The sequence below is a fragment of the Cetorhinus maximus genome, chromosome 8 (assembly GCF_964194155.1).
Source record: "Cetorhinus maximus chromosome 8, sCetMax3.hap1.1, whole genome shotgun sequence".
Classification (NCBI taxonomy): Eukaryota; Metazoa; Chordata; class Chondrichthyes; order Lamniformes; family Cetorhinidae; genus Cetorhinus; species Cetorhinus maximus.
The window spans coordinates 128217297-128233927 of NC_135886.1; the positions used below are offsets into that span (position 1 = coordinate 128217297).

At 41.7% G+C, this 16631-nt stretch overlaps 1 protein-coding gene across 1 annotated transcript in view; it reads right to left on the bottom strand.

Moving 5' to 3' along the window:
* Positions 1–4244: 4244 nt before the first annotated feature.
* Positions 4245–16631, bottom strand: part of eda2r (ectodysplasin A2 receptor) — a 30581-nt gene continuing 18194 nt past the window's right edge. The window contains exons 9-10 of the mRNA XM_078546278.1: positions 11625–12153; positions 4245–5222 (exon numbers count right to left, since the gene is read on the bottom strand). Coding sequence (XP_078402404.1) covers positions 5169–5222; positions 11625–12153 — 583 coding nt within the window. The 3' untranslated portion in view covers positions 4245–5168. The remainder of the gene's footprint in view (positions 5223–11624; positions 12154–16631) is intronic.

Below are 16631 nucleotides of genomic sequence, written 5' to 3' on the forward strand. Positions count from 1 at the left end.
CGTTCCAGTGTTCTCTGGCACATGGAAGCACTGCTAAGCTCTGTTAAGTGCTGCCACCTCAGTTCCTTTGTGATGAGGTGCTGCAAAGAATGTACATTTGCAAAGCTAAAAAAATCATCCACTCCAGATCCACCCAGCAAAAAAAAATTAGAAACTTTAAAAAACTGTTCAGAAGGTGGTAAGCAGAGGACTTTTTAAGAAATGTCTCTTGTGATATATTATTGACTTGCACAGATTTTAAAAGTCATAGTCTGTTCCTGGTCTCTGCTAAGTTAAGTGATCACAGCTGAAGCGACGGTATTATTAGCTGTGCGCAAGGCAACTTCTTGCTCCCAATTGTTACCAGTGTGCATATGTGAATGTCGGAGAGTACAAGACTAGAGATCAATGTCAATGCCTCCACTGTGAAATAGCTTTAATTTCACTCTGTTCAAACTCGTGCACACAGTCACCTGGGCTAGGCTTGCCAGCACAAACGGAACTTCATAACATGAGTTACTGCCTGCGGGAGAGGAGGAGCACCAACTGGGAAAAAATAAAATGCAAACCTCAATACAAGACAGTGCCATCCCAGTATTTTCAAACTTCCAACATACTAATGCTTTACAACAAGGAGTATTGACCTCTTGAGGTGGTGATCCATCCCCTTAAACCCAGTCCATCTGGTGAAAGCGCTTACATCGTGCTGTTAGGAAGTTCCAGCCACAATGAAGGAACAGCAATCATTTTTGCAAGTCAGGACGATGTGTGATGGTGTCTCCATATGCACACTGCCCTTAACCAGCTAGATGGCAGAGATCGTGGATTTGTAGGGCATTGGCAAGTTGTGCCAATGCATTTTGTAGATGGTACACACTGAAACCTGTCAGCAAGCCTCTAGCCTATCTTCTTGGCTGGGAATGGCACAGACATAAAGAACAAGCCAGGCATTCTTTCACTCAGCTGCCCCAGAAGGCTGATGTTCCAAACAATAATCCTAAACAAAGAATATTGATATGTTTTACTTGGCAAGACTGTAGTAACCCTATCCCCTCTGTCCATGCATATCTGTAAAAGTGAAACTGAAAAACCAACATGTGCCTTTCGCTTAGCTTCTTAGTTACAGATCCATACGGCAGGTTTATCCTTGCATCGATCCCTCACCCCGTCAGCATACTAACATGATTCCTAAATTAAAGCAAATGTATCTACTTCTCCTGACCTAAGGGTTAGGTTTCCTGGGTTGATATTGCATACCGTCTTTTCCGTATAAATTTTTCCCCAGCTCTCTTACTCCAAGCGGTGCTAACTCTCTCACTAATTGGCATGACTGGCCAAAGTATTCAAAGGCTAAAAATTAAGAAATAATTGTAGAGGAAACATTTTAGCAACATCTACTAACAGATATATTAAAAGCCGAAAAGTACCACCGCACCTGTCTAATAACAATAAAAGGCTCTGCTCTTCTCGTGAAAAAAAAACTTACATGTTGTCATTGGAGAAAGTTCAAGGGTGCATGATTACACGTCTAAAGGCTAGTGATTGTGATTGGAGACTTGCCGAACTGAACTTATTTTCACTGGGAGAGGAAAAACAAAAGCACAATCCAGGTTTTTAAAATAAGAAAAAGGGTAATGTATATGAAATGGAGAGTTCGTCTTGGCATGGATGTCAAGTGCAAAATTAGAAGATGAGCAGAAACGAATGAGCATTAAGCATTAGATTTTATGCACAGACTCAGATTTCCACATCAAGCAGTTAATGCTGTCAATTAACACCTTTGGAAATAGAACCGGGTGAGCATCTGGTTAGGAACAGAATTAATGTTTAAGAGAGTAACTGGAGATATCAATTGCTGTGTAGAACGATGATGATTGCTGGCTGCTGGCAACAAAGAATGGGCTTGGTAGGCAGGATGACCTTTTCACATTTGTTTTCCTGTTAGCTTGCATGAGTGGAATATTTTGAACAGGGTCTACTGAACATAGTAAAATCTCGTACTGTTTTAATTTAATAGACCCAGTGCAATTCAGAAAGCACTGATGTCTGAGGCTCATTCAATGCTCTTTTTATAAATACTGATAGCCCAGATCTATAGAGTAGCATTTCATCATCCAAGCTAAGCTTCTCAATATAACGATGCACCTTTGAGTTGTAGGAGATCTTGTCGGTGTTCCTGGAACTCTAATTGTGCTGAGAAATGAAGATTAATTACACAAAAACCTAAGATTGCTGATCTGTTTGAGTGGATTATTGATCTTGAGAAAATGAAAGCATAAATTCAGAAATATGGCATGTTGAAAACTGAGCCAATGAGTTTTCTCAGCAAATGGACTGGAGAAACAAGAGTTAGGACATTAGTTTGATTTCACCCAGCATGCCAGAATTAACTGACAATTCAATAATGTCCAAAATTGGCAATATGCACTTGTGATTGGGTTCAATGTTTTCTTCTGAAGTTGGAACATTGGACATTACAGGCTTACTTATTCAGAAACCAGGTGTACAATGAAATTAATTCAGAAATTGCAAAACTGGGAGTTGGATTGTTATCCTATTAAGGTACAATGTTCATTTCAACCATTGACATCTGAAGGGTATCGGCTCCTTTCAGGTATAAGAGGGCTGCAATCAGCCAATGTGTCAACTGTTCTCTAGTCAACTCTGTTCAAATTTTTGCATAATTAACTAACTCATCACAATTAATCTTGAAAATATTGCCTAACTTCATTTCACAATGCCTAGTGCAAACAGGAAGCCAGAGCTCTTAGCACCAGGCAGAGCCAAAAAAAACTTGCGCAAACAATTGCCGAGGCCATTAACAACATCAGCAGATGATTCCATTAGTAACTGCAATTTGAACAGAACTTGGGACCTAAATCTTTGCTCTTTATGGAATTTCATCTCCACTGCCAGGAGCAGAACAATTATTCAGGAACTATTCTTGATAGATATTAAGAATTTTGATGTACACAAAGAAATGCCATTATCTGAAGTAATGTAGATAGCTGACAGTCACAGTCCCTGCACCACCGCCCCCCCCCCACCAATTTTTTTTATGATGGATTCACGTCTGATTTATTTTAAAAGGCTATTTTGCAGTTGGGAGGCCACTTTGGGATGAAACACTACAATGACATTGATCCTGAGTGTTCAGTCCTCATATGTACCCAAATGAGCTTGCCGGTACAAATAAAGTGTGTGGTGCTAAGGTGTAAGGCTTGTTCCCTGGTTAGTGCTGTGCTGACTGGTTTGAACATTCATGCGGCTGTGCTCAGAAATGGAAAAGTGAGGCATGGTTGCCTCTTGTGATTGCTATGCAGTGGATAGAAGTGAACTTGTATGGAAATAAGAATAAGATCGGGCACAGTCATAGTGGCTTCCACAATTGAATAATCATCTCCTCTAACACCTGCTATCTAGGCTTACATGCAAGGAATAGCCATTTGGGAAAGGCAGAGAGCTGATAGTGTCTGGGGCCCTGCATTAATTACTGCCTTAAGGAGAACATGGACAATTTACCATGAGGCAGATGATCTCTTAATCTGTAGTACAAACTTGAAGCCTGAAAACATAGGTCCTTAAGTTCCAAGACTTGGAGTGGAAGGGGCACAGTTGGTTTACTGGCAGTTGTGGTGGTCAGGGGAAGAAACAAAACTTGAGTAGAACCCAGATCTGGCAGAATTTCCCCCTTTTCAGTCATGTCAGAAAGCTGGTACTTTTGAGGGGTGGGTCATGTACGGCCACCTACTGGCAAAATTGGCAGGAATATCATACGACGTGCTTCCCTTAGTTGTGCCCTTAGCAATGCCTGTCAGTTCTGGAAGGGGAGAATTGGGCTGGATTTGAAAATTCCATGGTCTGGTTTCACTGCAGTATTGATAGCGACAAAAGGGGCCAGGGTTTCTTTTCGAATCTCGCTGAGCAATAGTGAAGCAAAATGCCACAACAAAATTCTACCTCACCACTCAGGTGGGTGTCCCAGATGTGCTAGAAATAACACAGGTGCCCGTTTAAACCTTTCGAATGGACTTAACCGCTGTATTTCAGACGGGGTGGGTCATTAACATTGTCAGTGGGCAGGTGGAAGTCTTGCTCCACCATCCCAACACCCCCTGAGGAACTTTAGACAGCCATGACATCATGGGTTGGTTATGCTGATGAGGGGTCAGAAATCATACTCTATTTGTGGCCAAGCTTTGACCCTACTGACTTCTTCATTAAAAAGAAAACTGTAAAACATAAAACTCTTACCCTGAGAAATTCCACCAACTTCCATTTAATTCAACAAGTTATATCAATGGTCAAAGATTCTTAATCTCAACTGTCATTGCAAAATTAACAAAATATTTTGCAAATGCCTAATGCTAACAAATTAGTCACATGTACAGGTAAACCGATTGTTGATCTCACGACCTTATTAAAATCTGTCAGAAGATAAAATTCTGCAGTGTTAGGATCACAGTATTAAGTTCCTCTGTCAGATATCTGTGTTGTATGTAATGTTCTTCATGCTTTCCCCTAGAAGGAAACTCAAATTGTATTTTCACCTTTAGCATGTTGAGGAATGTCAGCCCCCTTATGATATTTTGAATGAGTTTCTTACGACCTGTTTCAGGTGCTGTTATAAAATATGCATGTGCAGTACTGCTGAGCTAATGATATATCAACAATAGGCAAACAATTGTATGGCTACATCTTCTTAAATGTAATCCCATTACAGAAAGACATCATAGGAATAGCACAGACAGAAATACTGCCTCAGTAACAATCCGCAGCTTGATTGTCTAAATGGATAACGTGCACCCTTTAATCTTAAGAATGTAACAAGATTTTGTATCACCTGGATTGCTAAGGATCAACTGGTCCTAATCATTGACGTAGACTGTGTAAATCCCTCTAGGCTTCCAAATACCATTACCTCACCATATTAGCAAGGAATTAAAACTGTGCACCTAGTGCCAGAAATTAATTGCTCCAATCAATGTTTATTACATTCTTGACTCTGTACTGTCGATGGAATTGCAGAGACAACCTAAGGTATCAAAACACTGCAGCTGGTAAAGGGTCTTCACAGGTTCAGGAACCACCGTCAGGGTATGAGAGCCAAGGTGGCTGAAGAGGTTCAAGCACCTTCATGCCATTCACCATTTCCTGTGGAACTCCTGTTTTCTAAATGACGTAGCTCTTCAGTTTGAGTACCCGAGCTTCGATTGGAGTCTGAGGGAGCTAAGTGTGCACACCTGAAGGGACAACAGGAAATAGCAACAATTTAATATTGCAATTAGAGACAGAAAAATGACAGAAACCAAAGTTGACCATCAAGATAACTTAATAGCATTTTCATTCTGAATCAACGTGATCTCATTTTCAGGAAAGCAAGAAATGAGAAAAAAACACACTTCTCCCTTTGCTCGTTTATTTTCTCTCCCCCTTAGTTCATACCCAAATTCACAATGCTGATCCTCCACCGCTTGCATTTTGTTTCTGCATCTTTTACCTCCTCCTCCTTTCCTTCAATCCACAATATGCATCAGCCCTTGATAAGAACTTCTTCTATTGTGAGGATACTCCAAGAATCTCCTTGTGACAGAAAAACTTGACCTTGGTCATTTATCCAAGATCCAGCATAGACAGTTCACCCACTGCACCAATAAAAGTAACATGAGGCCATATTTTGAAAAGTTAACCCAAAATATGTCACTGGAGTTGGACATTTCACAATTTGGCAATTTCTTGACAAGCAAGGTTGTGCGCATCGAATTGGCTTAAATTGGTAGCATCCAGTTTGTAGATGGAGGTACAGCATTTCTGGGGCAAAAGTTGTTGGTTCAAACATCATGCCAGCATTTGAGCTCATAATCTAGGCTAAGGAAGTTATTAAGAACCTCCACAAAATACTGGTGCAGCCTTCATTGCAGTGTTGTATCTACTTCTGGGCATCATACTTTAGCAAGTTGTGAAGGTTTTACAGGTGGTTCAAAAAGATTTGGGGAATGGTTCCAGAGATTAGGCACTTTATTAACAATGATAGATTGGAGAAGCTGGGGCTGTTCTCCTTAGGGAAGACAAGGCAGAGGAGGAATTTGATAGCAGTGTTCAAAATTATGAGTGGTCTAGACAGAGTAGATGGAGAGAAACTGTTCCATTACTGGAAGGGTTGAGAAGGAGAGGGCACAGTTTTAAAGTGGTTGGCAAAAGAACCAATAGTGACCTGAGGAAAGCTTTTTTTTTACACAGTAGTAAGTGCAAATGATCTGGAATGCACTGCCCGAGTTTGTAGTAGAGGCAGATTCAATTATGACTTTCAAACAGGAATTGGATAAGTATCTGAAGGGGAAAAAACTTTCATATCTACAAAGAAAGGGTGGGGGAGTAGGACTAGCTAATTTGCTCTTGCAACGACCCAGCATATGTTCAATGGGCTGAATAGCTTCCTTCTCTGTTGTAACCCTTCTATGATTCTATGACTCTCCAGTGGAGTACTGAGGTAGGTTCTGCAATTCAGATGAGACCTTAAAATAAGACTTACTTCAGGGAGTTAATAATCCCTTGACACTACTTGAAAACTAGAATGTCTTGACCAGCAATTCTCTCTCAACAAATGCTGCCAAAAAATAGATCAACTGATTAATTATCTCTTGGCTGTTTGTAGGACATTATTGGCATTGAATGACAGACATGGTACTTTAAAGCAATTCACAAGCAATTGCATGTAACTTTTATTCCTTTTTAGGTGATGGATGCTGCTAAGTCACAACAATAAATCTTATTGAAAACCCTCTAAAAGACTATCTCTGAAGTAAGAGCAAGAATGTAATTTCTTAACTGCATTAGATGTGCACACATTTATACGATTTACATGCTTGTAGGCAAGTCATTATCTAAACATAACAAAAGTAGCTTGCAGTTATTTAATACCCTTAGCAGAGAAAAACAAACATTCATAAGGTGCAAGGATCAAACACCCACCGAGCCAGAAGCGGGTTTTAAGATGGGTCCTAATGGCAGTGAATGAGCAATGAATTTAGGGAAGGAATTAGTATGGGGAGCTTAGACAATTGAAAGCAGATGTCAAAGCAGGCTGAATTAGGTTAAACAAATAGGGAGCAGTAAAACCCTGGAGGGATTTAAACACAAGGATGAAAATGTTGGTAATCAGGAACTGATGTAGATTAGTGATGGACTTGGTGTGCCACAAGATACAAGCAGAAGAATCTCGAATAGGCTGAAGTTTACAAAGGGTAGAGGGCAGGTGGTTAGCCAAGGTGACATTGGAGAAATCCGAGTTTGGAGCTGAAAAAGAGGTGGATGAAGTTTTCACCACAGATAAGACAAGATATGGACAATAATTGGGAATGTTAGGATTGTGGAAGCATGGCAATGCTTAAGCTGGGAACAGAGGTGCAGATAGAAAGTTAATCTCAGGGAGATTGTGAACCATCTGTTTCAGTTGAAGGAGAAGGATAGAGTCTGTGGCAATGGCCTGGAATTGGTGACCGGGGTTGAAAACGGCAGTCTTCCCAATGGTTAGGTAGAGGAGGCAATAATTCAGGCAAAGAAATGCCAACCTTTAATAGCAGCACACAAACTGGCCTCCTCAAGGTGGTATGCACCTTATGGCAGCCCTTAAGGCTGCTGATTTGTGGTAGCAATTATAGTAGTAATAATTACTGTGGGTAGGTTTGGGCAGAAATTAAGGGGAATGGGGCAAAGGGGTTAGTTATATCCCCTTAATCTAAATTAAATGTGGCAGAATAGCCTCGTCAAAGGAAAGTGGGTGTTTTTTGGGAGGACAGTTCAAATTCAGGTTATGTTTTGTGGTGGATTTGAGGTAAGTAACCTTTAAGAAAAGGTTTTCCTTTGTCGAGCTTCTCCCAACGTGAGTAGTAATTCAAAGAAAAATCCAGGGAGAGAAGCCCATGGTGAGGGAAAGAAGTAAGGAGAAAAAAAGTCTCACTTTGAGTCAGTTCACAAGCTTGGTCAAGTAGATTTTCTAAATCACCAACCTAATAAAGAAAGGTGTAAAGTAGATACATAATCCAATGATCATTTGAATAATCTAAATGGGTAATCCACACAAGAGATGGTCTGATGTTCTTAAATGCATGAGCAAAACCTAGAAAAATGTTAAAGCAAAATACTGTGGATGCTGGAAATCTGAAACAAAAATAAAAATAAAAGTAGCTGCAAAAACTCAGCAGGTCTGACAGCACCTGCGGAGAGGAATACAGTGAACGTTTCGAGTCCGTATGACTCTTCATCAGAACTGAGGAAATATAGAAATATAAACTGGTTGAGGGGGGTGGGACAGGTAGAGCTGGATAGAGGGCCAGTGATAGGTGGAGGCAAAGAAGAGATTGCCAAAGATGTCATAGACAAAAGGACAAAGGGAGTGTTGACGGTGGTGATATTAGCGAAGGAATGTGCTAACGGTGACATTAAGGGTAGCAAGCAGGACGAGCAAGTGACAGATAGCCATAGTGGGGGTCAGGTGGGGGGTGGGGGTGGGGGGGGGGGGCGCGGGGGGGGGGGGGGGTGGTGGGAAAGGGATCAAAATAGGCTAAAAGGTGGAGATGAAACAATTGATGGAAATACATTTAAAAATAGTGGAAATAGGTGGGAAAAGAAAAATATGTTTAAAAAATATAAGTAATTAGAAAAAGGGTGATCGGAAAGGGGTGGGGATGGAGGAAAAAGTTCATGATCTGAAGTTGTTGAACTCAATATTAAATCCAGCAGGCTATAAAGTGCCTAGTCGGAAGATGAGGTGCTGTTCCTCCAGTTTGCGTTGAGCTTCACTGGAACATTGCAGCAGGCCAAGGATGGACATGTGGGCATGAGAGCAGGGTGATGAAGGTTTTTTCTCTGTCAGCCATCGACCAATTCCATTCAACTTGAACAGCTTATTAAGGCACACATCCAAAGGTTGAACTATGTATCAGACCCCTTGGTATAACTGCAATGTGGTATAACTGCAGGTACTCATCGGGTATGTGGGGTCTCAACATGTCCCACACTAATAAGCTGTGTTCTTTACATAGGCTATTCCACAAATTAATCAATGTGCAACTTACTCCAATTTCATTCATCATGTACAAAACTTCCTGCAGGGAATTTGATTTTTTGCATGGTTTTATGTTTGAAAATTACCATCGGATTGAACTTCATCCTGGCAGCATGCAGCCTGGTACCACTAGAACCTTGTCTTCTCATGTCTTGTGGTTTTCACTAGAACTGTTTTCTAACCTTTCCACTCGAGTTTGGCTGCTTGGTATGTCAAAATGCATGAGCATTACATCCATGTTGTTGATGTGACATAAATGGGTACTCGTGTTTTTGCCATGGTCTGATGATGAATCTCTGGAAACTAATTTTGACAGAGGACTTTTGGTAATCTCGGAGCAAACTTGGCCTTCTGCCGCAACACTAGACACTTTCATTCCAAAGAGCAATTGCACCAACAGGCTGTTACTCTGAAATCTTTACTAGACTAAGGGTTTAATTTGGCCCACTTAAATGTGTATATACACACCGCAATTCTGGGATGATGTAACCATTCTGGTGATTTTTGAGGACCCACTCAGATCCATGCTTCTCAAGTTCAGGCCAGTGGCTGGTCCCTGTTCTCAAGGCACATTTGGTCTTGGGCACCTTCTTCAGGGAAGATTCCTTCTTCCATTCTTGCACCAGTTTTTCACTAACACCAAATTCCTTTGCTGCAGCACAGTTATTTGGCTAGTTAGCAGATGTTATGATCTTCAGCCTCGGTACTTTGTTCTTATTCCAGGAGGGCCCATTTCTGTTCATCATTCGCCACGCACAGTTTGCGCTCTGTACGAACATGCCTTAAACTCCCGCATGTCATCTTGGTAACACAGCCCGTATCGCCTGCTTGATCCATGTACCGACTTATAAGCTGAATAAAACGTGAACTTCTGTGGTGCAAAATTGAGGCCGACTCAATGTCAGTATAGCCTTTCTTAGCAGAAAAAAAGTGAGGGTGTTGCTTGGGGGAGGGGCGGGGGAGGAGGAGGAGGAGGCGGGTGTCGACTTATACACTGAATAGCCCAAACATGATTTTTGGCAGCAAGAAATACGCCAGGTCGACTTACATGTTGCGCTGCGATCTATGGTGGTTAACATAAAGAGGATAGAGAGAAACCTCCTTTGCAGCAGTGGCCAGAGCCACCCTTCATACCCTTCATGCTTAAGGAGCCAAAAGGGAGAAAACTGGGCCACAGTCACCTCAGATTACAGTGGTCAGCAGAAGACCTGACTTGACCCTCTGATCATGGGATTTGGAAATTCCAGATCCAGGATGGCATAGGCGGAGCTGAGGGGGAAGAAAGAGAAAAAAATTCAAAGGAACCATGATGGTAGCATCATCAATAAAATCAAGGTAATAGAAATAATAAGATGGAGATAATTAGCATAGAAAAAGGTTGTTGGCCAGAAGTGGGAAAACATGGTTGACAAGTTTTTTTCTTGTCCATTTTTCCATTGGACAAAACTTTTAAGATGTCTAGACATTTGGCGCCCATGAGAGCTTGCCCAATATAGATCTGCCAAATGCCATTCAAAGATATTTTGTCTTATTTTTCCTTTAAAAACACAGGTCACCGTTAATAATACAGCTCCATTCACTCCAAATGGGGTTTGCAGTGGGTGTCACTCTTGCTGATCATAAATCTCTGTGTCGACAGTTCTCTAGTGTAACAAGCTTGGGCAGTTGACCAAGTTCCATTGATAGCATGACTCAGAGTTACAAGGTCAAACAGTGTGTGAAAATGGAAACATCACACTGGTGCAATTATTAGAATAAAGAAAATAAGGAACAAGAAAGCTTATATGTCAGCTTATTGAGCCACTTTTCCCAACAGATGAGCAGCAATTTTTGTAGTCACGGACTCTTCCCAACTCAAGGAGATGTCTAACCTCAGGTGACATTTCCAAAAAAACAAAGACTCTGAAAGTTACCCCTGACCTCAGAGGCAATAGAGCATAACACTCCAGGATATCAATGTAATATTATTTAACTCTGTTCCGTTGAACTCTACGAATGACATTTATACGTTCCAAACAGCCCATGAATACTATGAATTCTATACAGCAATTTATTATTTCCATTGATTTGCCATCTTCACAGAAAAATAGATGGAATTGCAGACTGCAACCTTCAAAAACAGCAATAAATATCCAGGAAAATTCCACAATTCGATTTACGCTGTTACTATTAACCAATGTCCTTGATTAGAAAATTGATGGAATCACGGAATTTGACCCTCTAAACCCTGGAATCCCATGTGAGGAAATCGCAATTTGACTTAAGTCTCTATAAAATAGTGGCCAATCCACCTTTGTTTGTCTGTTCTTATCAGTACTTCAATTTTCTTTCATAACTAGGCATTTGTACAGCTTCTTTTGTGGCTTTCACAGTGAGAGGAGAAACGTGTACAGATAAAGAAGCTTTGGGTTATTAATGTGCCCATTTCTCAGCTGGGAGTGATGCCTAGTATGAAAGGGCAAGATGAAAAGACAAAAATTACCTTAAGAGGAAAACAAGAAACAAGTCTGTGATTATTTCCAAATGTGCCTCAGACATCAAAGCACATAACATACACATTTTAATTGAAATAACTTACCCAGTTATTTCCAGCGGGTAGATTGCGATGCTGAGAGTTACCACATCCACTGTTGAAGCCTTCTTCTGGTCTGTTCTCACCATGGTCCCCTATGCACGATCCCTTTATACAACAGCAAGATCCAGAGCTACAGGAAGCTGCAGTTCGCCCTTCATGTGGTCCTGAGGGCCGGGAGTGTGCTGCAGTATCCTGTGCAACCACTGCACATTCACACTGCACATCCATCAGATACTCCTGAAGATCTAGCTCTGTGCATTCCACTGGAGCGTGCTGCCGTCTGCAGTGGGACACTGAGGCGCAATGCAACATGGGCGTTTCGCAGATTCCTTCTCCCAGTGAAACACCGGCATCTTCACCGTATCCCGGGAGGGGATCATCATCCATCCCAGAGCTTGAGGTCCTCAGAGGTGGGCATCTGGCAGTGCTGTCAGTGCCGCCAGATGTGTGGCCCAGCAGTTGTATTTCAGGTGTGCCACCCTGACAGTAATTTTGTGGTAGAGGGCCAGGTAATGCAGGACAAGTAACTACTCTGTGAAAACAGATTTCAAGAGTAATTAATGAATAGTTTAAAATCCTGTAGATCGCAGTACGTAAGTCGACATTTGAAGCCTCAAAAAATGTGAACCACCGGTGCTCATGATGTGCTAAGCATGTTGAACTTTGAACAAAAAAGCATATCACCAGTATATCATTAAATTTTAATGTTGTACAGTTTATTGAATGAATTAATTGTACAGGTATACCTTTATCCACAATCAAAATGCTCTCAAACCATCAAATTCATTGTCTTAGGTATCCAACGCAAAGAGTTCATTGAATTCATTCTAAGTCACTTTGGCTACGGCATCATCTTAAGGATCCCACTCTGGATCAGGTGTGGCATTTTCACTTTCAGAATCCTCCCTCCGCAACAAATTATCATCCTCTCCATCCATTGGATTGGATATTCTGCAGTTTTTTTTGAACGATCTGATGACACTTGGTGCACAATTTGATAATGAAACCACACAAAACATCAAGCCGGACAGCACTCTTTGCGAAGGTTTTCTTTCCATCAGCCGCCCACCTGTTCCATTCAGGGTGAACATGATCCTTGAATGGCTTGTTGAGGCACACATCCACAGGTTGAACTATGAACGTTAACCCCCCCCCCTTGAATAACTGCAATGCAGGTGTTATTTCTTCACAGGCACTCTTAAGTTATATCAGATCTGAACATGTCCCGCATTAGTAAGCTGCATTCTTTACATAGGCTACCGGGACACTTATTCCACATATAAATCAATTCGTAACTTCACTCCATCCTCATTCATCCAATCATTGTCATGGACACGCACAAAATCTCTTGCATGGACCTTAATGTTCAGCATGGTTTTACATTTGAGAATTACCATGGGTTTTAAAGTTTGTTCCATCAGCCATGCAGGCTTGTACCTCTGTGAATCTTACCTTCCCATGTCCTGTGATTTCATTAGAATTGTTTTTGAACCTTTCCGCTCAACAGTTTGGCTGCTGGGCATATTGAAATACATGGATGTTTCATCCATGTTGCCATATGACATAATAATTACCCCTCAACCCAAACTTAAAAAACAAATTATCTGGTCCTTATCACTTTGCTATTTGTGGGAGCTTGCCATGTCACATTTCCTTTGTTTTATTCTTTCTAGGGGTGTGGAGTTGCTGTCTCGGCTAGCATTTATTGCCCATTCTGAAATGCCCTTGAGGAGGGCAATTACATTACAATGATCACTATACTTCAAAAATATATAATTGTCTCTAAAGCATTTCGCAGGGCATGAAAGGCGCTACATCAATTCCAAGTTCTTTCTTTTAAAAACATGCAGGCTGTATGGGGAAGACAGTTAAAGGATTTCTCAGGTTTGAAGTGGCAGGATAGCAAGAGATATGCAATGGTTCCTGACTTCTTTGTAGTAAAAGTAGAAGAAGAACATTTAAGACAGTGAACTTGAAGCTCAAAAAAAACAGAGCAAATCAAGAGGACTGATGGCACCGGTGGTATTGATGGAAATACAAAGAGGAGTCATTATTTTCCCTGAGACTAACCATTATCTGTCTACATACTCTACCTAAATCAGGACAACAGATGAAACTCTGTGCAGATATTATTTTAGTGTGAACATATTCCAAGTAATAGGACTAGTAGCCAAGAGGCTGGATATTCTGACAGCTCTATGAAAGGCTTCACATGGAATCTGTATGGAATATCTTAAAGGTTGTGCATGAGAGCAACATTCTAGTAACCACAAGCTTAGATCAGTTGATCTGATACTGAATGGAATTTAAAACAGGGTAACTAAAGGCCAGCGACTAAATTGATTCCTTCTAGGCTAGTAACTTCAATATTTATTTCAAGTTCCTGTTTGATTGAAGTTATTTGAATGGTAGACATTACACCCATCTATTCTGTGTGGTTTTGTGACATTTCTGAAACCATGTGTACGGAAGGTGTGTCCAAATGCAGCTTCTAGCTAACCGGATTTCCACTGCGGGTGGACTCATTGTGGAACATCCGCGATGCTGAGCAAGTCATGGATAGCACGTTTAGTGAGGTGGTCACACCGCAGGTGAAGATTACACAGGCAGAAAGGGAATAGGTGACCATCAGGAACAGTAAAAGACTCAGGAAGGTAGTGCAGGAGTCCCCTGTGGTCATCCCCCTCTCTAAAAGATATACCACTTTGGATACTGTTGGGGGGGATGGACTCTCAGAGGAAAGCAGCAACAGCCAAGTTCATGGCACTGTGGGTGGCTCTGCTGCTCAGAGGGGCGGGAGGAAAACAAGTGGCAGGGCTGTAGTGATAGGTGACTCAATAGTTAGAGGCACAGACAGACGCTTCTGTGGCTGCAAACGTGAATCAAGGATGGTATGTTGCCTCACTGGTGCCAGGGTCTGGGATGTCACGGAGCGGCTGCAGGACATTCTGGGGAGGGGAGGTTAGCTGCCAGTGGTCGTGGTACACATTGGCACCAACGACATAGGTAAACTAAGGGATGAGGACCTGCAAGCTCAGTACAGAGAGTTAGGAGATAAATTAAAATGCAGGACCTCAAATGTAGTAATCTCAGGATTACTCCCAGTTCCACGTGCTAGCGAGAGCAGGAATAAGAGGATAGACCAAATGAACACTTGGCTGGAGAGATGGTGTAGCCGGGAGGGATTCAGATTCTTGATGCACTGGGACCAGTTCTGGGGAAGGTGGGACCTGTACAAACCGGACGGGCTGCACTCAGGCAGAGCTGGGACCAGTGTCCTTGCGGGGGCTTTTGCTAGTTCTGTTGGGGAGTATTTAAACTAGTGTGGCAGGGGGATGGGATCCCAGGAGTAGGGTCAGATAGGTCAGATTCAGATCAGAAAAATAGAGGTAGAACATTAACGAGGGATGTTGTGATAGACATGGAGTTACAGGAGAAGCAAAGTTTACAAAGTGTCCAGCAAGGGAAATTGACAGGGTTAAACTGTTTATACTTCAATGCAAGGAGTATTACAAAAAAGGTAGATGAGTTAAGGGCACAGGTAGACACATGGCAGCAGGATGTCATTGCTATAACAGAGACCTGGCTAAAGGAGGGACAAAACTGGCAGCTTAATATCCCTGGTTATAGAGTCTTCAGACATGATAGAGTAGGAGATAAAAAAAGGAGGGGGGGTAACACTAATGGTTAAAGAATCAATTCCAGTTGTGAGAAGGGATGATCTACTAAATGGGTCAACAAACGAGGCTTTATCTTTTGAGCTTAGAAATAAAAAAGGGGCAGTCACACTACTGGGAGTATACTACAGACCCCCAAATAGTGAAAGGGAGATAGAAGAACAAATATGTAGGCAAATTTCTGCTTGTAAGAACAAGAGGGCAATAATAGTAGGAGACTTCAACTATCCTAATATCAACTGGGATTCAAACAATATAAGGGGCACTGAGGGAGAAAAATTCATGCCCAGGAAAATTTTTTCAACCAATTAGTGACAAACCCAAGGAGAGGAGATACAATTCTAGACCTAGTCTTGGGGAACGAAGAAGGGCAAGTGGGTGAAGTGACAGTTGGCGACCATTCCGGGGACAGTGATCATAATTCAGTTAGATTTAGCATTACCATGGAAAAGGACAGAGATAAGGCAGGAGTAAAAGTCTTGAACTGGGGGAAGGCAAATTTTGCAGAAATGAGAAGGGACTTGGTTGAGGTGGACTGGGCAGCACTGCTGGAGGATAAAACAGTGGAAAACCAGTGGGAAGCACTAAAAAGCGAGATCCTAATTGTACAAAGTAGACATGCCCCCTACGAAAATAAGAGTGGTACTGCCAAATCTAGACCTCCCTGGTTGTCTAGAGGAATACAGGGGAAGATCAAACAGAAAAAGAAAGCGTACGATAGGCACAAAGAACTAAGCACTGCAGATAGCCTAGGCGAATATAGGAAGTGCAGGGATGAAGTAAAAAAGGAAATAAGGAAATCAAAGAGAGGCCATGAAAAAAGATTAGCAAGTAAAGTTAAAGATAACCCAAAGATGTTTTACCAATACATTAATGCTAAAAGGTTAGTTAAGGAAAAAGTGGGACCTATCAGAGATGAAGATGGAAACTTGTGTGTAGATGCAGAGGCTGTGGGAAGGGTTTTGACTATTTTGTCTCCATATTTACAAAGGAAAGGGAGGATGTAGATATAGTAGTTCAGGAGGAACACTGCGAGATATTGGACAGGATAGTCATAAAGAGAGAGGAAGTACTTGAAGGGTTGAAATCCTTGAAAGTTGATAAGTCATCAGGCCCAGATGGATTGTTTCCGAGGCTGCTGAAGGAAGTCAGGGAGGAGATAGCAGATGCTCTGAGGATGATTTTCCAAACTTCACTAGATACAGGGGAGGTACCGGAGGACTGGAGAAATGCAAACGTAGTTCCATTGTTTAAAAAGGGATCAAAGGAAATGCTAAACAATTATAGGCCAGTTAGTCTTACATCGGTGGTGAGCAAATTAGTAGAATCAACC